The sequence below is a fragment of the Numenius arquata genome, chromosome W (assembly GCF_964106895.1).
Source record: "Numenius arquata chromosome W, bNumArq3.hap1.1, whole genome shotgun sequence".
Classification (NCBI taxonomy): domain Eukaryota; kingdom Metazoa; phylum Chordata; class Aves; order Charadriiformes; family Scolopacidae; genus Numenius; species Numenius arquata.
The window spans coordinates 2,886,511-2,910,096 of record NC_133615.1 but is presented as its reverse complement, the minus strand read 5'-3'; the positions used below and the strand labels follow the sequence as shown (position 1 = coordinate 2,910,096).

The following is a 23,586-nucleotide window of genomic DNA, read 5'->3' as shown; positions in this document are numbered from 1 at the left end:
ACGTTGTCCCAGAGCTACGGGTTCATCCACCCCCTTGCACGCCCAGTTAGGAGGGAATCACCCGTAAAATAAACCTCCCGTGTGATTAAATAACCTTGTAGCCGAAGTTTGTGTTTATTCAGGGGATTTCTTGCCAGCAAACCATTTACGCAGGTTGTGCGGGTCTCTGACTGCTCGGTCCTGGCTTTAATTGCCACCAGCCAATCGCCTTGATGAGTAAAGCAGTAAATAAAGACAGCGTGTAAGTGCCTGATCATAAACACTGTTCGGGATAAGTTAAGCCTGACCCGTCTGGCTCCGAACCAAGAAATACGGCTTTAAACATGCTTTTGGTTAAAGAAACCAAAAATATGCCTGGAATCAAGGGATATTGCCCACGGTTTGCATCCGCAACTTAAAAGACGGGGAATTCTGTTTAAACCTTTTTTTTTTTGAGGATGGTTGAAACCCAGGAACAGGTGGAGGTTGTGGAGTCTCCATCCTTGGAAGTATTAAAAAAGCCGACTGTTGAATTTGTTGCATTGTGTCTCCTAACCAAAATGGATCAAGGAATTCTCCTCCGTTATTACCTGCTTTATCTTTCTGTGGCTCATGAAGAGTCCCTCTAGATCAGCTGATAAATCACAATCAAACCTGTTCTTCTCTTCCAGGAGTTCCTGCATCTCCACCTCCCCGCTGACAGATGCCGCACGGAGGGACCCGAGGCAGGAACCGTCCTCGCAGGTAGGACCCGGCTTTGTCACCTCTGCAGCCCTTCTCTGTTGTGAAGAGAGAGAGATCTGCTCAGATCCTGGGAAATGAGGATGGATGATGCCTATTAACACAATCTGTGCAAAAGCTCCAGCCAGGGTTTTCTGTTCATGGCGTGGTGAACACCATGAGCCCTGAACATCTCCTCTCTTCCAAAATTAATGTCCGTAAGTGACCCTTCCAGCATTTGCATTTACCATCCCAGCGCGTGGTTTCTGTGTTCATCCCTTCCTATCCTTATTCCCAGAGATTTTCCCCAAGTTTCTGCCCTCTCCTGCTCTGACAAGTGCAGTCTTCCTCGCTTTGATCCCAAATGTCACCTCTGCGGTCATCCCTCCCTCCTGGCTCGCTCCCTTCCCTCCCTTTTCCAATCGTCCAGCTACCTCCCCCTTGGCTATCGCACTCGCTCTGACACAAGCTCCCCCTTTTAAAGCTCTCCCTCTCTGTCCACGCTTTCTAATCCTCTCTAATCGAGCCGCCCTCCCCCTCTCCACCCTCTCCTCTCCTCTCTGCATGCTCTTTTCCAGCGTGCAGGGCCCAGTCACATGCCGGTGCTCGGGAAGGTCATATGATGGGTAGGGACCTCCGGGCAAGGCTGCGGCAGGCGTTTGCCGAACGCAGGGCTCCGGTAGGTAGCCCACCTCCAGTTCCCACCCCATCCCACAGCCACGGGCCATCCCGTGACTCGGTCAGGTGCTGGACCCGCAGCGCGCGGGGCCATGTGGCCACGAGGGCGGGTGGCAGGGGCCATGGAATTGCTTTTCAAACGGAAAGAAGGAGCGTTAGGCGCGGGGAGGTGGTTAATGGGATCCTCCACCCCTATCCCAGACCAGGCTCCGCTTCTCCCCTGTCCTGCGGGTCTCTGCTCGCACCTCCCACATCGTGCTCTGCTTGGAAAATATCACCCTCGCTCTGCAAAGCGTAAAACCGACCTGTGCAGAAAAACCCTCTTGTTTTTCCTCTGCCCTGACCTTAGTCTGTCTGTCTGTCTGTCTGTCTGTCCTTGGACTTGGAGTTCCTGGGATGAATATCAGCAATGTCTGTACATTACAGGCAGGAACACGAGTACAAAGTACTAGGAAATGCCCCGAGCTTTTCTTAATTAATTACAGAGCCACCGACTCTTTGTAATAAGATCCACACACTCAATAGACACAATAAATGGGAGAAGTTGGGCAATTAGGAATAAATGGCCAGAGGGTGAAGCAGGGCCTGGGGGACCAATATCCTCAGGGACATCTCATTCTTTTTCATCTTCATAGAATCACAGAATGGTTTGGGTTGGAAGGAACCTTAAAGATCATCCAGCTCCAACCCCCTGCCATGGGCAGGGACACCTCCCACCAGACCAGGTTGTTCAAAGCCTCATCCAGCCTGGCCTTGGAGACCTCCAGGGATGGGGAACATGCTCCAAATCCACGTGATAGATCTCCTTTTCATTGAGATTGGATTCAGGGATGGGATAACTGATGGGTTCTCACAGGAAAATGTACAAGCTGGTGAAAATGAAATGAATAATATCGTCAGTACAAGTAAAGCCGACATCTGAGGAGAGCAGGAGGCTCCATGTACCTCCAACGACAGCTCGAGGCTTTCCCCTGTCTCAGGCAGATCCCGACATTACGCCCTGCTGAGATTTGAGAAAGCAAAAGGTTCAAAGGAGAGGGCAAATAAAAAAAACCAGGGTGCTAGAGAATCACAGAATGATATGGGGTTGGAAGGGACCTCTGGAGATGATCTAGTCCAAATGATACCGACCTTGATGATACACACCACCATCCCATGCTGCTTTCTCTCCCCCAGACTGTCACACTTTTTCTTCCCCTGAAAAAAGAGAAGATACCGCCTAAAGTCTATGTTTGTGATTTAAAATACCACTCTCCCTTTAATGTGAAACACAGGAAAACACCACCAGGGGGTCTCCTAAACACCAGCCAAACCAGCGCTCAGGACCACAAAGACAGGATGAACCTGCACGACTGACCCAACACAGTCCAGGAATAAAGAATTATCTGAGATTTGCAACCGTAAAGCTTGGGTGCAAATTATCAATAATGGTAGAGAATTAACGTTATATATTTTTATAGGGTTTTGCTAAAGGAAGTAATACATTAAATGGTTTTAAAAAATAACTCCTTTCCTGTAGGCGCTGGGAAGTCGAGTGCCGTGCGCAGAGTTTCCTCGGTTTGGTGTCCATCCAGATTGAGAGGATCATGTTTGAAAGCCCGAGTCCCACTGAGATAAATTTAAAGTGGATTTAGGAGTGTTGAAAATCAAGCTCTGGCTGACTGGTTTGGGCTTTAGTCTGGGAAGTTTTGGGAAAAAGAGGAGAGCTTTCTAATTATTTTGCCAAAATGCCAACTTTCAAGATCTTTTAGAATCATAGAATGGTTCAGGTTGAAAGGGACCTTCAAGGCCATCCAGTTCCAACCCCCTGCCCTGGGCAGGGACACCTCCCACTAGACCACGTTGCTCAAAGCCCCCTCCAACCTGGCCTTGAACACCTCCAGGGAATGGGGCAGCCACAGCTTCTCTGGGCAACCTGGGCCAGGGTCTCACCACCCTCACAGCAAAGAAGTTCTTCCCCAGATCTCATCTCAATCTCCCCTCTTCCAGTGTCAAACCCTTCCCCCTCGTCCTATGGCTCCCCTCCTTGATCACGAGTCCCTCCCCAGCTTTCCTGGAGCCCCTTGAGGGACTGGAAGGGGCTCTAAGGTCTCCCCGGAGCCTTCTCTTCTCCAGGCTGAACCCCCCCAACTCTCTCAGCCTGTCCTCACAGCAGAGGGGCTCCAGCCCTCGCAGCATCTCCGTGGCCTCCTCCGGCCCCGCTCCAACAGGTCCGTGTCCTTCCTGTCCTTCCTTAGCTGCTAATGCCCAGAAATGAGCCCAAAGACAGACCCCTCTAAGCAGGCAGGAGAGCTGCTGCCCGCCCTGCCGGTTCTTACAGTCTCCTCTCACCGACGGTGCTTCAACATCCACTCCACACTCGGGCCAAATATTCCTGCAAATTTGAAGAAAAAAGCATGTGGATAAGGATACATGCTCTAAACCAATCCCTAAATCAAACAACTGCCCCCCAAACTCCTCTCTGGAGTGGAGCTCCAGGATCCACTTAGAAAAAGGCAGGGGAGTGTTAGTAATTTATTAATTTTTTTAGTGTTTTCTCTTTGCTGGATGCCGGAGACCTGAGGCAGAAGCGCCACTTGGGGCTCAGCATCCGAAAGGTGAAGTTATCACGAACTTCTCGGACGTTTTTCCGATCCCTCACCAAAATAGGACCTCAGAGAGGAGCAGAAGCAAACATCCCCCTGGCCACCCACGGCACCTCTGCCCTGCCAACGGGATCGGCTCCAAATCCATGTTCAAGCCCAAACATGCTCAGCATTCATCCAGCTTGGATGGAAAAGCATGGGCTTTGGGTAAAAGGCATAAGAAGAGAGCAAATATACGTCATTCCTCAGCACAGACTTAAAGATCCTCGTCTGCAGAGTGGATGGAGCAGGCCCACCACCCACCACTGGGTCTTCTGTCCCACACAAAGCAGCCAAGTGGCCTGGATCCACCTCACGTACCATGGGATGTGCTGGGAATGACAAGCTGCTGAATTAGGTTTGTCTGCTTGGACACAGGGAACAGGCGTCAGGACACACTGAGCTCTCCCTGGCTTACAGCCTGTGCTTTTCAGCTCCTCAGTGGCGAGAGATGGGGTAAGATCACAGAATCATATGGGGTTGGAAGGAACCTCTGGAGATCATCTAGGCCAACCCCCCTGCCAAAGCAGGGCCACCCAGAGCAGGTTGCACAGGAACGTGTCCAGGCGGGGTTTGAATGTCTCCAGAGATGGAGACTCCACCACCTCTCTGGGCAGCCTCTGCCAGGGCTCTGCTACCCTCACAGGAAAGAAGTTCCTCCTCATGGTTAGGTGGAACTTCTTATGTTCAAGTTTGTGCCCGTTTCCTCTTCTCCTGTCCCTGGGCACCACTGAAAAAAGACTGGCCCCATCCTCTTGACACCCACCCTTGAAGTATTTATGGGCGTTGATCAGATCCCCCCTCAGGCTTCTCTTCTCCGGACTCAAAAGACTCAAGTCCTTCAGTCTTTCCTCATCAGAGAGATGTTCCAGTCCCCTCATGGTCTTTGTAGCCCTCTGCTGTCCCCTCTCCAGCATTTCCCTGTGATCACCTGCGGGTCTCTCCAAAGACAACATGCTCAATCAGAGCAACCTGGGGACAAATGCAAGCCATGGGCGGGGATGGATTGAGATAAAAATCATCATAAAAATCACTTCATGTCACTCAGGCATGTCTGGGAAAATGGCACAACAAAGAGCGGCCAAGAAGAAGATTGTCCCTGGTGAAGGGTGGTCCAACGGCAGGACCTGCCACGGGGAGGGGGCGGCCGGTTGGGGATCAAAGCCATCTGGAAACCTCCCTGCGGATGGCGATGCCCGGAGACGGGTACAAACCGTAACGTTCCTCCCTCTGCGACGACCTCCACAAGAATTAGCATTTCGCAGGAATGCGGGGATTTATTCTTCCAAGGCCCCACCGCATCCGCGAGCTCCTACGGCTCCAAACGCTGCCCCACCAGAGCATGTGCTTGATAAGAACCCGGGAACAGATGCCAGCGGATTTAATGTGGGACAGGAGGCCCGTTGCAGGTTTGCAGGCTGCTGGCAGGGTCAGCTGTAAATATTCCTTCACAATCAAAGGCATTCATCGAAGGATTACACGCTGGGGGCTTTGTGGTAAAGTAAATTTGCAACTAACAGGACCATTAATAGTCAGACAGTTTCGTTAGCCCGCTGGCTGCCATTTATTCCCCCTCCTCTACCCCCCCCCCAGGTCATTTTTACTACATCTAAATAACCCGGGGACGTGGGACTTGAGTGATGCGGCATAAGAAATCAGTTTAGAAGAAGCAGGAGAAGGGGTTACCTCCAACAAAGAGAGCTCAACGGGGATCGAAGGGCGCTCTCAATAGCGGGTAATGCCGCTGAAGCATGTGAGCTGATTTCATAACCCTGGCGGAGATTAGCCTCTTCTGGAAGCAACCAAACCTATCGAGGGATGTGAAGTATTGGCCCTAAAAAGCATATTTGTAGAGAGGAGGGTTGGATTTGAAAGGCTGAGGAGGGGAGGAGAGACTACGTGGGGTAAGGAACGGCGGCGAAACAAAGACGTCGAGACCTGCTTTCACCCAGTTTGATGCTCACGGACCAAAAATATCCAGAGAGGAAGCTGTGCCATAAAAGGAATATTTTCCCCTTCTGCAGTTAAGCGTAAAGTATGAAATAATTGACGGTGTGATGAGATGGTAACAAACCAAGAGGTCCTGGGCTGAGGAGGTGCAGGGTGGTCCCAGGAATAACCCCCTGCACCAGGACAGGGTGGGGGTGACCTGCTGGAGAGCAGCTCTGTGGAAAAAGACCTGGGAGTCCTGGTGGACACCAGGATGCCCATGAGCCAGCAATGTGCCCTTGTGGCCAAGAAGGCAAATGGCATCCTGGGGGGCATCAGGAAGAGTGTGGCCAGCAGGTGGAGGGAGGTCATCCTCCCCCTCTGCTCTGCCCTGGGGAGGCCCCATCTGGAGCACTGGGTCCAGTTCTGGGCTCCCCAGTTCAAGGAGGACAGGGAACTGCTGGAGAGGGGACAGCAGAGGGCTACAAAGATGATGAGGGGCCTGGAGCATCTCTCTGAGGGCCTTGGGTCTTTTGAGTCTGGAGAAGAGAAGCCTGAGGGGGGATCTGATCAAGGCCTCTAAATACTTCAAGGGTGGGTGTCAGGAGGATGGGGCCAGGCTTTTTTCAGTGGTGCCCAGGGACAGGACAAGAGGGAACGGGCACAAACTGGAACATAAGAAGTTCCACCTCAACATGAGGAGGAACTTCTTTCCTGTGAGGGTGGCAGAGCCCTGGAATGGGCTGCCCAGAGAGGTGGTGGAGTCTCCTTCTCTGAAGACATTCAAACCCCACCTGGACACGTTCCTGTGGGACCTGCTCTGGGTGGCCCTGCTCTGGCAGGGAGTTGGACTAGATGATCTCCAGAGGTGCCTTCCAACCCCGTAACATTCTGTCATTCCGTGATGCAAGGATTAACCTGGGGTGTTATTTCCCCACAGAGGTGCCTCCTCAGGACCGCAGACCCTTTGGGGTGCAGTCAGCTCTGCTCACCCATCCAATATGGGGGTCCTCCTGTGGCCTTCATCCCAGTTCGGTGCAGCATCCGTGCAGCCTTTCCTGCTCCTGGTTTGTTCTCCCGCCCCATCCCTACCTCTCCTCCCCCATCATCTCAGAAACAAATTAAGCAGAAGGGAGCCAAGAGGGAAACTAACACCAATCCCATTAAATTCTACCGCCTGGGCTGTGTTTTATAATTGAAAAGAAAAACTGTTTTATAACTGGGGAAAAAAAAAAAAAAAAGAAGAAAAAGAGAACAATTCCTCTCTCTCCCCTCCTCCTCCTCTCCTGCAAATCCTACTCCATCTTTCACTGGAGAAAAGCAATGAAAATAGAGAAAATCCAGGCGGGAAGAATGGAGGGTGTGTAAAACACTCTCAAGTTTCTATACGTGGAATTAAAAATTTGCAGAATAGCACTAATCGCTCCCAGCCACCCAATGGCTGACCTAAAGCAACAAACTCCATCTTTGGCTTGGTGCAAACGAGCAATCCTTAATGGGAGCATCTTTGACTCTTGCGCCGTTGCTGTCAGTAATAAGCGCCCCGCGAACCCAAAAATCACCCTTTTTCCCCCCATCAGGAGGCTTCGCTCCAGCCAAGGGCTCCCCTCCTGCCTTCCCAGCGAGGGGATGCCATCTCAGCCACGGGGTAAAAGGCTTTTTAATGCCCGGATCCCTCCTGCAGCCACTCACCGAGTCGGTGGTACCCCGGCCTGGGCAGCAAAATCCTCCCTCTGCTTCTATTCCCGCGGCGGGTCATCCCTAGGAGAACGTGGGATGCAATTTATTTCCCTTGCGATATCCGAGAGCCGCTCACGCCGGAATTCTTCTACCTCTGCAGGTCTTTAACGAGGTCTTGAGATGCTGAAGGACTTTCCCTTTTCCCTCAACGCTCAGCTCTTCGATGGTGGGGTTCGTTCATTCTTGCTGCAAGGAAAGGAGGTGTCAGGATGGTGTTTTTAAGGACAAGGAAATAAAAGCATTAAACGAAGTGGTTTTGCAAAAGGCTCCTGACTTCATTTTCCTCGTGTCGAGCTCCCGCAGAAAACGCCGTCACCCGGGTCTGAGATGTTCTGCTCCTGTGGAAACAAGCACTGAAAGGGACTCGTTGGGTGCACAGACACGGAAACCTCTCAAATTAAATGCTTCTCATGAAGAATCCATCTGATCCCTCCCCGAGATCACCGGCAGACTCCAAACCTCTTTTTTTTTTTTGGCTTATTCATTTACACATCCTGCTGATTTGAGCTTTTTGCTCCTAAGAAAGAAGCTTCGCTCCCCTCGCGTCCTTTCTGCCTCCGCTCCTCATGGCTCTGCTCCGTCTCACCGTGTCTGGTGCCGAAGAAAAAACCACCTTGGCTTCAACCACCCAAGCACCCACCTGGTGCACAGAACTTGTGGTTACAATCGAGTGGGACATTTTTTCTATTTCCTATAAAAAAAGCTCATGATCTCAAAACCGTTCCTGTTCTGCCGTGGGGCTGAACTGAGATTTTTAGGAAATCACTGCGGGGATGGAGAGAATAAAAGAGGTGGAAAGATGCCTCCAAGAAGAGCCAGTATCTCCCCGGGAATTGCCCCGCTCACAAGCAGCTGCTGGGATGAAGACTCCCAACATCCCTAAAACTGCTGTAAATATCGAGCTTCATGGAATCATAGAATGGTTTGGGTTGGAAGGGACCTTAAAGATCATCCAGTTCCAACCCCCCTGCCATGGGCAGGGACACCTCCCACCAGACCAGGTTGCTCAAAGCCCCAGCTTCCAGCTCTTTTAAGGTGGATTATTCTCCATTTTACCCTGCGATTACAATATCCAGAAATTCCACCTGGGAGCCATGAACTCTTTCCCAGTGAAAAACTAATCAAAACTAGGAATTTCTCTTTAAATTTCTTAGGCTTAACGAACTGTTATTTTCCAAGCAGCTCTTGGGTGGGAGCCTTCTTCTCTCCCCCCCCGCCCCAGGCCATCGGGGTTACAGAGAGGTTAGTGCCGAGCTACGATCCCACCATCCATACGACGCCCACCACAACAGGTCCTGAGGATGTCCCCGGATGATGCCCGTGACAGGGGGGGTTGGAACAAGATGGTCATTAAGGTCCCTTCAAACCCAAACCATCCTGTGATTCCGTGATCGTCACCTTTCGGCCGAAGCAGCCAGGGATTCTTTTTGATGCGTTTTTCCCTTGCCGTTGCTAAGCTGTTCTCGCTGCTACTGTCCTTCTTGGAAGCCGGAGAGGAAAAGCAGGACACTCCACCCCCCTGGAGCCTGGCGTGGCGCAGACAAAAGGGCCGGGGGGGGGACACACGTCCCCACCCGGCGCAGCTTTACAATGGCAAGAGGCAAGGGCTGAATGCAAAAACACGGGAGGAAGAATGAGAAGACGCCGCAGTGACCGACGGTCTGGCAGGGGTTTGTTGGCACCCGGAATTTTGGAAAAGGATGAAGCGTTCGGTGATGAGGTTTAACTGATTCGTTTCCCACAGGAGCAAGTCCGTGGTCCCGTGGACCAGCGGCTGAGAAACCCCTGCCCTTTCTTTTTTGGGCCACTGCTCCTCGAGAGGGACCACACATCTGCAAGAGAAGCTGCGTCTTCAGGACACCCCACTCATACCCACGCTCCCTGGGGAGAAGCAGTGAACGTCACATCTTCAGCCTCCTGAAACAGGAGCTGCTCGAACAACTCCCAGAACATGTACTCATTCTGCAGAGCCGGAAAGGAAGAGGGGCTGGGAACGATCCTCAAGAGAAGAGCAGCAGTCCCCAGCCGCAACCTGCTGCGTGTGGGACAGCCATCAGAAAAGAGAATGGAATGGAATGGAATGGAACGGAACTTAGAACTAGATCATAGAACCATAAAATGGTTCAGGTTGGAAGGGACCGTAAGATCATCCAGTTCCAACCCCCTGCCCTAGGCAGGGACACCTCCCACCAGACCAGGTTGATCAAAGCCTCATCCAACCTGGCCTTGAACCCCTCCAGGGATGGGGCAGCCACAGCTTCTCTGGGCAACCTGGGCCAGGCTCTCACCACCCTCACAGCAAAGATCTCATCTTCCCCAGATCTCATCTCAATCTCCCCTCTTCCAGTTTAAAACCCTTCCCCCTCCTCCCCTCCCTGATCCAGAGTCCCTCCCCAGCTTTCCTGGAGTCCCTTGAGGGACTGGAAGGGGCTCTAAGGTCTCCCCGGAGCCTTCTCTTCTCCAGGCTGAACCCCCCCAACTCTCTCAGCCTGTCCTCACAGCAGAGGGGCTCCAGCCCTCACAGCATCTCCGTGGCCTCCTCTGGCCCCACTCCAACAGCTCCATGTCCTTCTGCTGTCGGTGGCCCCAGAGCTGGAGGCAGCACTGGGGGGGGGTCTCCCCAGAGCGGAGCAGAGGGGCAGAATCCCCCCCCACCCCTCGCCCTGCTGGGGGATGCATCCCAGGACGCGGGGGGGGGGGGGGGGGCTGGATGATCTTTAAGGCCCTTTCCAACCCAGCCCATTCTATGAATAAAATCCCGGCAAAAAAAAAAAAAAAAGTAGGAATAAAAAGTCCCTTTTTCCCTGATGCCCCTCGGGAAGCATCTCGTGCCCCCCCCCCCCCCCCGAGCGGCAAAGAGCCGGGGTTTCCCACGCGTGGAGCCGAGACCCGCAACCCCACGGGGGCGCCGGGCTCGGTGGGGCGCACCGGGGAAGCGCTGCCGCCCCCCCCCCCCCAGCCCTTTACCCAGGCGGGGGTCTCCGCTGCCCCTCGGGGTGACAGCGCTGGGGACACCCCCCCTCTTCCGTAACCCACCCACACGGCCCCGGGTCACCCCCCCCCCACCCCGCGCACCGCGGGGCTCCCCACGCGGCGCGTTCCCACGGGCCGCCCCCCTTCCCATTCATATCTCCGTGACGTCAGGGAGGGCGTGACCAATGGGAGCGGCGCCGCGGGCCGGCTCCGCGAGGGCCCGCCCCATCGGGCCACGAAGCCCCGCCCCCGCGGGGCCCCTTAAAGCGCCCCGCCGCCCGCCGGGCCCCGCCGCCGCTGCCCGCCCCGTCTCGTCGTCCATCCGTCCGTCCGTCCTACCGAGCGATGAGGAGGCTCGTCCTCCTGCTGTGCACCGGCGTGACCTGTTGCATCGCGGCGGGAGGCGCTCCGCGGGTGGCGGAGGCTGCGCTGCTGGGAGAAAGAGGAGGAGGAGGTGGGTGAGCGAGCGCGGTCCCACGCGGGACGCGGTCGGGGTGCGCGGAGCGGGTTCCCCTCTCCCAGGTGAGGCTGAAGGTCCACGGGCGCTTTGCCGACCCTTCCTCCTCTCCACATGGCAGATGCCACCGTCCCCGAGCTGCTGGAGGACAGGCAGGAGCGTGTCCCGGCACCGAAGTCACAGGTGAAGTTCAACCTCCGCTCCTGGCCGGATACCGAAGAGGACGGTTGCCCGCTCGCCATCGGCCACCACAAGCGTTTGGAGGAGTGCAAGTTCAACGTGACGGCCAAAACCTTCTTCATCATTCACGGCTGGACAGTAAGTGTGGAAGGAGCCTGCCTGCGGGAGATGCTTAGCGTTCTGTCTGTCTCCTTAGAGCCCCCAACCCGCCCTGGAAACGATCTATAGCTCCAGAACGTGTGGGATTTGGGACAATTCGGTGATAGAAGGAGAAGCCCTTCCCTGTGGGGTGGTGGGAGAGGAGGGGTGTGGGGAGGGGGATGGCTCCGAGGGCAGCAGGAGGGGCTGGGAGAAAAGGAGGCTGAGGGGAGACCTTATCGCTCTACAACTCCCTGAAAGGAGGCGGGGGGGGGGGGGGATCGGTCTCTTCTCCTGAATAACAAGCGATGGGACAAGAGGAAACGGCCTCAGGTAGCACCAGGGGAGGTTTAGGATGGATATTGGGAAAAATTTCTTCACGGAAGGGGTTGTCAAGCCTTGGAAGAGGCTGCCCAGGGCAGTGGTGGAGTCACCATCCCTGGAGGTATTTAAAAGCCGGGCAGACGTGGTGCTGAGGGACACGGGTTAGTAGTGGTTTTGTCAATGTCAGGTTGATGGTTGGACTCGATGATCTGAAAGGTCCCTTCTAACCCAGACGATTCTATGATTCTGTAATTCTATGGTTTGAGTACTGCAGCCTCTCGGCAGCTGCACCTGAGGTCCCTGGCGCGGTGCAATCGGGTTGTGAAATCACCCGACTCATTCGCACCTGCCCAAGATCGCTTCATGTCCACGTTGGTCGGACTGGATGATCTTAAGGGTCTTTTCCACCATAAACGATTCTATGTCCGTACAACACAGACGTGGGAAAGGGACCTTGAATTTCCCTAAAACCCAACTAACCCACCACTGTGAAGGTGGCCCTTGGCTTGACACACGTATGTAGACTTCCCGTAATCGTGGTTGCGTGTCCGCAGTCTTCGCTTCTGCCCCGTGGTCTCCTCGATAAAGAAAACAGAGGGCAGACAGGCTTTATCGAGCCGCCTTCTCCCACCTTTGATGTGGCCAAACGTGTGGCACCCGGGGACTTATCAGCTCTGCCAGGGCTTACGCAAAGAGCGGTGCCAGGTCTGGAAAACAATTTTGCCACCCATCAAAATTTCTGAAGCTCTTTGCGAAAACGAGCGATAAGGTGGCAAGTAACGAACGCCTCCCCCTCCTGCCTTAAAAAGCAAGGTGGTTAATTACTCAAATCTCTCGAAACCTGTTTTTCTTACACCATTAGCGCAGGGCTGAGAAGTTGTGGGGCTTGGAGAGGAGCAAGCACACAGCTGGAGGATAATATGTAAATGCTATGCAAATAACTTAACTCCGAAGGGGTGATCTTGGTCCTTCAGAGCTGGGAACTACCACCTGAATCTCTTTCTAGATGAGTGGTATGTTCGAAACCTGGCTGGGCAGCCTGGTGGCCGCTCTTCAGGAAAGGGAGAAGGACGCCAACGTGGTGGTGGTGGATTGGCTTTCTCTTGCCCACCAGCTCTACACCGACGCCGTCAACAACACCCAGATCGTCGGAAAAAGCATAGCGAGGCTGCTCGACTGGTTACAGGTAACTCGGGTTCCGAACGGGCTCTGTCGTAACGCTCCGCGAGGGATGGGGTTGCACAAGGGGAGCGTTCACCAGCTCCAGCGCCGGCCAGCGGGGAAGGCGCTGGTGTAACCCAAACCCCGAGGCTCGGTGGGGCGATGGCTCAGAGAAAAGAAGGTGCTGCGCTCAGCCCTGGTGCTCTCCTGGGAGATGCTGCTTGGCAAGCATGCTGGGAGCTGTGACGTCGGACATCAAATTTAGGAGTCCTTCCTCCTGCCTGAGCAACGTGAATTTAGGAGCTGGGCTTTCTAAGTCAAGAAGGTGGAAAAGGAGAAGGAAAAGGCCCAGGGGGCTCCACTTGAGTCTATGGCCGGTACTGAGGTCTGCTGGGCACCCTGGGGAAAGGCTGCTCCAGATGCTGCTTAAACAAAGAGCATCGTTAACTGGGGTTGGAAGCTGGGTACCGTGGTTGGGGGACAAACCACAGGTGCCCTCCAAAGCCTTCAACTCGTCTTGAGAAAACAAAGAACGAAGCACATTTGTCTGCCCCCTCCCTCCAGCCTCTTCTTAGAACTGGACTTGAGTCCTGCGATAGGAGAGGTGCCAGATGCCCTAAAAGTCGGGATGGGGCGGGGGGGGGAAAGTTAGGGGGGGCAAATTATATCTCTGGTTTTTTTTCTCCTTGTAGGAGAACCCGCTCTTCCAGCTTGAGAATGTCCACCTCATCGGGTACAGCCTGGGCGCCCACGTCGCCGGCTTTGCTGGCAACCACGTCCACGGGACAATAGGCAGAATCACAGGCAAGTGGCTTTTTTTAAGCAGTCTCTCACCTTCCCTCAGCAGCAGAGGGTTTCCCCGAAGAGGTTCGGTTCCTCTGCGGTGCTACGATGTTGTTTTGGGCTCGCTCAGTCAGAAACGAGGAGTTTTCTACCTGTGGCGGCCGCGGGGAGCCCGGGGCTCTTCGCAGGAGGAGGTATCTTCATTTTGAACCCCAAGTGTAGGGGAGGTTCAATGAAAAAACCTTTCAGAGGACAACCCGCTCTTGAGTATTTTTGAAGTTAGATGTGGGTTCAAAACAAATCCGGCTTATTATCCAGATATTAAACCTCTGAGTGATATTGTTTCTGTAATTATAGCTCATAAATTAATGCCAGTGAAAGTTATTGGGTGCAGTTTGATCCACGGTCAAAAAAAAAACCCCAAACCCAGCCCCTCATTCTGAGAGTATCTTGAAGAGAGCGTTTCTAACTCCTGATGGAAGCCGATTTCATCACGCGAGAACTTGGGGCACGGTAGAAGGGGTTGCATTAAGCATTTAGATGTGACACTGGCAGTAGGAATTCCTCAGAGCCTCCCAATAAATATCCGTATTTGGTTAAGTGGGAAAAATCACCTAATAATCAAGTCAGGGAATGGCTCAAGGGCACAGCTTGGGGTTGGAGGTGAGGCTCAGAGGTTCACAGAAAGTCCCAAACCCACCATGGGATCTCGGATGCAGGGATTACCTTGTAGTAGTCCCTCCATATGGCCCATCTGAAAACAGACTAAGCGTAGCCAGGGCCACTTTGGCTACCAACAGTCTCTGTGGGGTGCCAGACCTCTTCTGGTGTTCAGGCATCTGCCACCTCTTGAAGTATCTCTCCACCATGACCTAGCAAGGACTCATTGTGTCCAACAGGCAATCTGAAGCCATCCCTGTAGAGCAAACCGGTGCTACTACTGGGCACCAAAAGTGGTATAGGACACCTTCATCTGTTCCCTCAGTGAGCGCATGGTGAAGAGAGCTTGGGGGACAGTATCTGTGATGAAGCAGGGACTGTCCATGTAGAATCTGGGTGGGAGGGCTCCCGGCAGCAGAATCCTGGCTCTATTTTGTAGGAGATAACCCGATTTCTTACCTGGCATCTTGCGTACTCTCTCCAACACCAGGCTTGGATCCGGCCGGCCCAATGTTTGAAGGAGTGGACCCTAGCAAGCGCCTCTCCCCCGACGACGCTAACTTTGTGGACGTCCTTCACACCTACACGAGGGAAACGTTAGGTGTTAGCATTGGGATCCAGATGCCCGTAGGCCACGTGGACATCTACCCCAACGGGGGAGACTTCCAGCCTGGCTGCGGCTTAAGCGATGTCTTGGGAGCAATTGCCTATGGGAGTAAGTTCTCGTTACTCATTTTGCCTCTGGTCAGGGTGGCGTCCTCACAAATAGACTTGGGTTGATGCTGGGGAATGATCTGATTTACAAGAGCAGAAAAAACTGTTTTTTCCTCCTAAAGTGGGTCTACAACTGGAGATAGTTGCTAGAAACTAGACCTGCTTTTAATTCTGAAGTAGAACATTCTCACTCTAACAACCTGATCCTAAGCTATGGTCTTATGCTGGGTCTAGAATCCTCTTTAAAGCTCTCTTATGGTGGAGACTAAGTGAACGGTCCTCTTCAAGTGTCTTCTACTAACCTCTTGAATTGCTACTGTTCGGAAAACGTCTTAAGTTTGGCCACACTCAACTTACGTTGGGCTACAAAGAAGCTGTGGCTGCCCCATCCCTGGAGGGGTTCAAGGCCAGGCTGGATGGGGCTTTGAGCAACCTGGTCTGGTGGGAGGTGACCCTGCCCAGGGCAGGGGGTTGGAATTAGATGATCTTTAAGGTCCCTTCCAACCCAAACCATTCTATGATTCTATATCTTATCAGCTCTGGGGTGATAAATGCTTAAATAAAATGTATCCCTTGCAACTCTGCTCCTCTAGCCATTGGTGAAGTTGTTAAATGCGAACACGAGCGGTCTGTGCACCTCTTCGTGGACTCCCTCGTGAACCAAGACAAACAGAGCTTCGCGTTTCAATGCACCGATTCCAGTCGCTTCAAGAAGGGCATCTGCCTGAGCTGCCGGAAGAACCGCTGCAACGGCATTGGCTACAACGCCAGGAAAACGCGGAACAAACGCAACAGCAAGATGTACTTAAAAACAAGAGCCGACATGCCATTCAAAGGTACGATATCCCTCTTAGAAAGAGCACAGTCACTTTCAGGTCACCCCACCTGGAGTACTGTGTCCAGCTCTGGAGTCCTCAACACAGGAAGGACATGGACCTGTTGGAACAAGACCAGCGGAGGGCCACGAAAATGATCCGAGGGCTGGAGCCCCTCTGCTGTGAGGACAGGCTGAGAGAGTTGGGATTGTTCAGCCTGGAGAAGAAAAGGCTCCAGGGAGACCTTATAACGGCCTTCCAGTCCCTAAAGGGGCTCCAGGAGAGATGGGGAGGGACTCTTGATCAAGGAGGGGAGCCATAGGATGAGGGGGAAGGGTTTGACACTGAAAGAGGGGAGATTGAGATGAGATCTGGGAAAGAAATTCTTTGCTGTGAGGGTGGTGAGACCCTGGCCCAGGTTGCCCAGAGAAGCTGTGGCTGCCCCATCCCTGGAGGGGTTCAAGGCCAGTTTGGAGGGGGCTTTGAGCAACCTGGTCTGGTGGGAAGTGTCCCTGCCCATGGCAGGGGGTTGGAACTGGATGGTCTTTAAGGTCCCTTCCAACCCAAACCATTCTATGATTCTATGATCTCTAAAAGCAGGTTCTCAAAGTCAATGTGGTAAAAGATGTAGAAGTGGAAGAGCACCGTCACCTCAAAGCAGCGTTGCACCAGGCATTAGTTTTTTGCTGTTACCCTCCTGCATTGCCATCCTGTGACATTATTGTGCTCTGTCCTCTGTATAAAATCAAGAGGACTCTGCCTTTTGAGCGGGCCTACAGCTTACAGATGTCCTACTTGCAAGACCACCCCAACCTGAGAGCAGCGGGAGGTCTGGGGAGCCCTTCCCAGAGTGGACCTGCTGCTGGTTTTGTGTAAAAGTCAGCTTTGTAATCAGTAAGGGTGGGAAAAGGATCACAGGAATGTGATCCACACGTCCAGAAGTTGCACAGGAACTTGTCCAGGTGTTTTTTGAATGTCTTCAGAGACAGAGACTCCACCACCAGATGCAGTGTTGTCTCTCAACCAAGTTGGTCCCATCAATGCTCTTCTTGTTTCTCTACAGTCTACCATTATCAGATGAAAATGCACGTCTTCAGCTACAAGAGCCTGGGAGAGGTTGATCCCACTTTCTCCGTCACCCTTCACGGCACCAACGGAGACTCTGAACCTCTCTCCTTAGAAATGTAAGCAAGCTGGATGGTTGTCCCTAAGAAGGCCACCAGGCCTAGACAAGGTGACATTACCCTTTTTCCCCTCTGGTGACGCTAGCGTCACACCTGAGCCTAGCAGCCTGGCTTCATCCCCATTCAAAACCACTTTTCATCTAGTAATTTAATTATAATTTATTGCTGAGAAAGCAATTTGATGTGCCCTGTCCTCTACATTAGCCTTCATGGCTCATTGTTGAGGTACTTGGTTTTGCTTTTCCCCTCTACCATTTGGATACAGTCTGAAAGCACCTGCATCTCTGGAGGCATCGCTGACCTCCTTTACCCTCTCCCAGAAGAAACCCAAGGCATGAAAATTCCCCTTTAAGCTATGGAAGGCTGGCTGAGCCAAATGCATATTGCATTGAACCAGCTATCCAAGCTCACTTTCATTAGCGTAATCAGTAATTAGCTGGTGACAGTTGAACGCGGAGCACCTGATAAGCTGCAAAGGGCTCTTTAGCTTCTTGCCTGGAATGAATGAGCATCTGGCACGGTTCCATCAGGAAGAAACATTGAGTCTCCTGCTTGTCTTTCAGGCTTGATCAAATTGGCCTAAACGCTACCAACACCTTCCTGGTCTACACGGAAGAGGACATGGGTGAACTTCTAAAAATAAAGCTCACCTGGGAGGGAACATCTCAGTCGTGGTACGATCTGTGGAAAGAGCTGAAGAGCTACTGGTACCGGCCGGCGAAGTCCTCCCAGGAGCTGCACATCAGACGCATACGCGTGAAATCTGGAGAAACGCAACAGAGGTAATAACTGCACGTGAGCTGACTCGAAACTTCAATCAAAAGGAGAAATATTCAGAATATAGCAAGAAAATTCAGGGGTTTTGATCTTAGTTGGTATCCTCAACTCTCTTGAGTTTTTAGCGTCACCCACGAACGCTCCCTCGCGGTGTAGGAGAGGGGGTTACTTGCCAGCATGAGGTTACAAACCAGGCTTTAAGCAGAATTAGTCATCGCAGATCAGATCCGAGATGTTCTTTCGCTTTATTTAGATGCTGTGACACCGTCTCGCCTGCCCTCAGGGACTAAATTAGCTACTTCCAGATGGTTTAGATCATACTTGAAGGTTTAAAGTACCAATAGTGTCAAAAATAGCGAAGCACAGATGGGCACGGCTATTATTTACTGGCGTAACGTGCTGATTTGGCACAAGGTGGACCTAAAACTCCAACTGGTAACATGGTGACACCAACTCCTTAAGCGCTACATTGCTCCTTCTGAGGTCTCTGTGGCTGGAAAGCCACCTGAGCGACCAAGGAGAAGTAAAGCTGCCCAGCGTGTCGCACCACGCTCCCGAATCTTGTGGTAACGTTGTTCTGAAGGTAACCCAGATCCGTCAAAGAACAGGAGGTTGATATTGACAACTTCCCGCATTTCTCCGAGCTTTAAATAAGCATCTCCCGTCATCTGTTAAGGTGTTCTGCATCCTAGTTTCATCCTGGCATCGAGATGCTCCACAGGAAGGATGTCAAATCAACCGACTTGGCCTCGAATTAGCCGCAACCCCTATTACGCGGTATTTGTGAATCACGGAGACCGCAGGTACCTTCTCTTGACTTTCGATTCCTCCTCCCAGGTTTGCTTTCTGCGTGGAGGATTCCCAGCTGACCAGTATAACGCCTGGCAAAGAGCTCTGGTTCGTGAAGTGCACGGAGGAATGGCAAAAAAGGTAGGGAAAAATCAGCTAAGAGAAATCCCGCCTGACGCACGCGGCTGCGCTGGGATGGGTGGAACCAGGTGGTGGTGTGTTGTGGGTTTTTTTTTTTTGTTTAGACTCCTAGAACCTCTTTTTCTTATTAAAAATGAATAAATTCTAGCCCAAGATTCCCAGCTATTAGACTTAGTTTTCCTGTATGCCTTAACGATGATATTATCCTCGCTTCTGATCTTGGTTTGTCACCTTGTCCCTTCACTGCCAAGCTGCTATAACACAATCCTTGGGTCTAGAGGACCTGCTTGCTATCGTGGTAGATGCTAAAAATGAGGGGTTACCAAAACCCAAGGATCCATGCAATAGTGCAGAGCTAATTAGAGGCACCTCTTAATTGCCCTGTAAAACTGAAGAAAGCTGGGAGTGCAGGGGATTGCCTCAAAGGTCGTTTTGGCCTGGGAGAAGGTCTTGAGATGCCAAGGAAGGTCTTGAGATGCCAAAAAAATCTCTTGATCGAGTTTGGGCTCAACTACACAAGCAAGACACAGCTGAGGACTTGCCACAGCGTTACAGTAGTGACTCCTACTGCTTCATCTCCGGCTGTGCTCGTCTCCTCTGGCTCAGGAGAGCGCAAACTCAGCCGTTGCCGGAGGATCTCAGCCCTGCTGAACCTCTGCAGGACTTTCCAGACACTTAGCATCAGTCCTCAGAGCGTGACTTCCAGTCAGTCTGGTCCCAGCAGCGACAGCTTGATTGCTTCAGACCGCCTCTAGTTCATGTTTTGAATTAATTCCTGCTCATTGGACTAAACGATGGTCTCCTTGAGATGAAGCCCAGCCTTTTGGCCTCTCTTAAATTTCAATTTGTAAACTTAGAGCTTTGCTGCTTCTCAGCCGGAGACGAAAAGCCTGTTAGGGCCAGCAAAGCCCCGTGGAAGCCGTGCTTTGCACGACCTTCCTCAGCTGAGGAACACGAGCTGGTTCCGTTCCAGAGTTGGCAGAAACCACCAAGCCGTGCTACACGGAGCATTGAACAATTCTGTGAATGAAAAACCAGTCCAAAAACTTGTTTGCTCTGCCACAGACCTTGAAAGATCAAGTAAATACTTCCTGCAGGTACAATAAAAGGCGGGTTTGATGTGCTCGGTGACCTCCATAAAACAGAATTGCTGGCAGACGGGCCCTTCCTCTTCCCTCGTGGAGTGCGGCTTTCGCAGGAGGCGGAGGAGCAGATCTGAGCTCCGAAGCGTTATGGTTTCTAGGAAATGCTCCATCCTCCCAGAGATCACGAGCAATGACTTGCTCTTCAGCTCTCAGCTCCTGCCAAGTCGCCGGAAGATCAATCTCCGACACGGAGACAGAATCACAGAATGCTATGGGGTTGGAAGGGACCTCTGGAGATCATCTAGTCCAACCCCCTGCCAAAGCAGGTCCACCCAGAGCAGGTCCCACAGGAACGTGTCCAGGTGGGGTTTGAATGTCTCCAGAGGAGGAGACTCCACCACCTCCCTGGGCAGCCTCTTCCAGGGCTCTGCCACCCTCACAGCAAAGAAGTTCCTCATGTTTAGATGGAACTTCTTACTTGTGTGCATAATATCTGCTGCAGGCTCTCCTGGAGTAGCTACTGGGCAAAGTGCTGCTTTGACAGAATAAAACACCAACCTGCACTGTCTAAACCTGTTCTTTGCGTCCCAGAGTTCTTTAAAAATTCTTTATTACTCCTCTTAACTTCTGCATTTAACTATTTTTTTTTTTCCTCTCTTGTTTTTTCCAGACCTGTCTCAAATTTGCTCTGAAGACTTCTCCAAAGACACACAACTGAGCAAACCTAGATGCACAAAGACCACGCAAGGTGGCAAGATGCTCTGGCAAAAAAAACCTGGCTTGGTAGCACTTAAAGCAACCGGCTCCTCAGGACCAAACATCTCGGATCAGATGGAAGAAACCGAGGAGCGATTGATGGACTGTGGTCCTAGACGTAGAATAACTAAATGCAACGTTCTCCCTTCCCCAAGGAGCCTGGTTTGTGCATTTAACCTTACCTTGACCTGTTAAACGCTACGTTTCCTGCCCGGCCTCCATTAACCAGGACTACAGATGAGATCTTCACAGATCTAGACCTCAGCAATGATCTTCTGGTCCTCCTGCCAGTGGAGTTGAGAAGATAACCGTGCCAACTTGCCCACCAGACTCTTGGTGCTGGAGCTGCTAAGATCAAATTAGCCTCTAGCGTAGGAGTTACCGTGGGTCCAGTAGCGCTGTGGGAAGACAAGACCAGCACGGGTCAAGTGTGGGGGGTTGTTCAGGGGAGGGGTGGGAAGAAGCACAGTGTCACTTCACTTCAAGTTGTCCTTTGCTTGCCTTAAATAATCCGTTCTGTGTCTGACTGATACCGAAATCTCCATGTTTTACCTTAGAAGAAGGTAGTGCTCCGTCCTCCCTGGCCCTAGGGCAGAACACGGTGCAGGTGATGGTGTCCTCCTCACTCCCCAGGCTTCGGGGAGGAGAAAGGTATGAACTGTGTGGTGTCCGGAGAGCTTTGCACCAGCCTTTTGAACTACTGAGAATGCGTTTTCCTCTGTTCAGATGCTGTCGTAGTCCCGGTGCGTAATTAAAACCTTATTTTCACGCAAAGTATTTAACTGAGCCAAAAATCCTCGTTACCGCAATGTCCTGGTCGGATTCCCTGGTGCCAGATGAACTTGGCTTGGTCCAAGTTGAACAGACTCCCTACGGCCGTCCTGTTTGCAGCAGAGTGGACCTTGTCAGAGGTGAACTAGATATTTTGGGGGGCGGGGGGGTTTCCCCCGCCTTTTTTTTGGAAGGAGACTCGGTGTAACGACTCTTGAACTTTGGGCAGGCAGAAAGGCAAGCTCAAAAAATGGTGTGGCCAGACGGCGCACTGAGCTCTGAAGACTTCGCAAGTCCTTCTGAGGCCCTGCAGTTCTCCGGGTTCTTGTAGAGCTTCGATCCAACCAAAGCAAGCACATTTGGAGATTTATTATATATATATATAATTATATATATATTTTTTTTTTTTGCCATGGGTTTTTTTTGGTTGTGTTTTTTTGTTTTCAAAGGCTTCAATAACTGAAGCCTTGGGTATCTGTGACTTGTCACCGTGCCATACTTAAGAGCGGTTTCAAAGCCCTATTTGTATATTGTGGTTTTTGTATGACTTAAAACATAATTTATTTCTCATCTTGTACATATGTAAAGTTTTAAACGTTTTGGTTTTGAGTAACAGTTTTTATAAGCCTGAAGACAAAAGAAAAAATAAAAAATAATAATAATAAAGGGCTTTGTAAAAATCATTTGAAGTCTTGTGATTGATCTACCAACGAGTGTTGCCGGAACAGCCTACGGCCATCGTGTCCCTGTCCTGCAGGTCACCGAGACCAGCAGAAAGAGGAGGGGAAAGCAGAGCAGCAGCCAGGGAGGTGCTGGGAAAGTGGGTGCCCTTATCCGGCACCCTCCTTCCGTGTCTTCTCCGGGCTCTGTTGCCCAAGGTAGGCTTGTTCCCTCCAGCCACGCACCACCAAGCGTCTTCAAGAATGGACCAAAGCCACCTCACGTGTGGCAGCTCCCAAAATACCCATCGTAATAACGCTATGGGTTTCCTTCTAGCTTTAGATTTCGACGGCGCCCAAGGGATCACCTCTTTTTTTTGGCAGAGCAAATATTACAAAAATCCACGTGTGGGCAGCAGTAGAGGGGTTTTCTATCTGCTCCTTCCCCACGATGGCCATGAGACATACTCAAGGAGGGGAAACCCACCTTCTCACCCTGTTTTCAGGGGAGACAACCGAAAACATTAACTTTTCCTTCTGCTGCAGCAACACCACTAGTGCTTTTTGCTGGGGAAAAGCAAGATTTTGCATTCCTTGCTCTCCGTGGCTCTTGCGGTGACCACAGCGGACTCCAGGAAGACCACTGCTGCTGTGCCAGGCTGGCCAGGACAAGTTAGGCCAAACTCCTTCTTCTCTGTTGACTTCTTGCATTAATTTATTTCTTCCTGAAGTGCTTCACCTTTGCCTGACTTCAATAGTTCACCAGTTGGTGAATACTTTTAAAAAAAAAAAACTTACCCAAATCCGATCACTCGCTGAGTTTTCCCAGCAGCCACGCCATCGAGGTTTGAAGAAACTCTCTCTCCGTGCTTTGCCTGTCCCCGACGCAAAACGGTGGCACAAGTCCAACAGCAGCAGAAGGACTTTGCAAAGAAAGTAAATACCTCCACGCTCTGAAAGATTTACATGAAATTACTTCCTTAACCTTTTCCTACAAAAAGCCCAGCAGTGGCTGGACTGGAAGGAAAGCTCACAGGAAAAGAGGAACAGGCTGCAGCTCTTTCACATTGTCATGGTTTGGGATGGCCACTATCAGGAACAGTGTGGCCAGCAGGATTGGGGCAGTGATGGTCCCCCTGTAGTGGGCTCTGGGGAGGCCCTACCTCGAGGGCTGGGTCCAGTTTTGGGCCCCTCACCACAAAAAAGACATTGAGGGGCTGGAGCGGGTCCAGAGAAGGGCAACGGAGCTGGTGAGGGGTCTGGAGCACAAGTCTTGTGAGGAGAGGCTGAGGGAGCTGGGGATGTTCAGCCTGGAGAAAAGGAGGCTGAGGGGAGACCTTCTCGCTCTCTTCTACTCCCTGAAAGGAGGGTGTAGCCGGAGGGGGTCGGTCTCTTCTCCCAAGGAACAGGCCATAGGACAAGAGGAAACAGCCTCAAGTTGCACCAGGAGAGGTTTAGGATGGATATTGGGAAAAATTTCTTCCCTGAAAGGGTCATCAAGCCTTGGACCGGGCTGCCCAGGGCAGTGGTGGAGTCACCATCCCTGGAG

At 52.0% G+C, this 23,586-nt stretch overlaps 1 protein-coding gene across 1 annotated transcript; it reads left to right on the top strand.

Annotated features, from left to right (window-relative positions):
- The first annotated feature begins 10,988 nt into the window (after positions 1–10,988).
- LOC141476739 (endothelial lipase-like) lies at positions 10,989–20,915 on the top strand. The gene is made up of 10 exons (XM_074165547.1): positions 10,989–11,097; positions 11,222–11,418; positions 12,749–12,928; positions 13,596–13,707; positions 14,837–15,061; positions 15,654–15,896; positions 16,939–17,059; positions 17,623–17,841; positions 18,674–18,766; positions 20,837–20,915. Exons 1-10 carry the CDS (start codon positions 10,989–10,991, stop codon positions 20,913–20,915), a joined length of 1,578 nt encoding a protein of 525 aa, XP_074021648.1.
- The last annotated feature ends 2,671 nt before the right edge of the window (positions 20,916–23,586 follow it).

What these genes read in the sequence shown, in the direction of transcription:
- LOC141476739 (XM_074165547.1), top strand. Translation starts at nt 10,989, where the DNA reads ATGAGGAGGCTCGTCCTCCTGCTGTGCACCGGCGTGACCTGTTGCATC. An exon ending in GGGAGAAAGAGGAGGAGGAG is followed by an intron (nt 11,098 to 11,221) that starts GTGGGTGAGCGA and finishes TCCACATGGCAG; the next exon opens with ATGCCACCGTCCCCGAGCTG. An exon ending in ACGGAGGAATGGCAAAAAAG is followed by an intron (nt 18,767 to 20,836) that starts GTAGGGAAAAAT and finishes TCCATTAACCAG; the next exon opens with GACTACAGATGAGATCTTCA.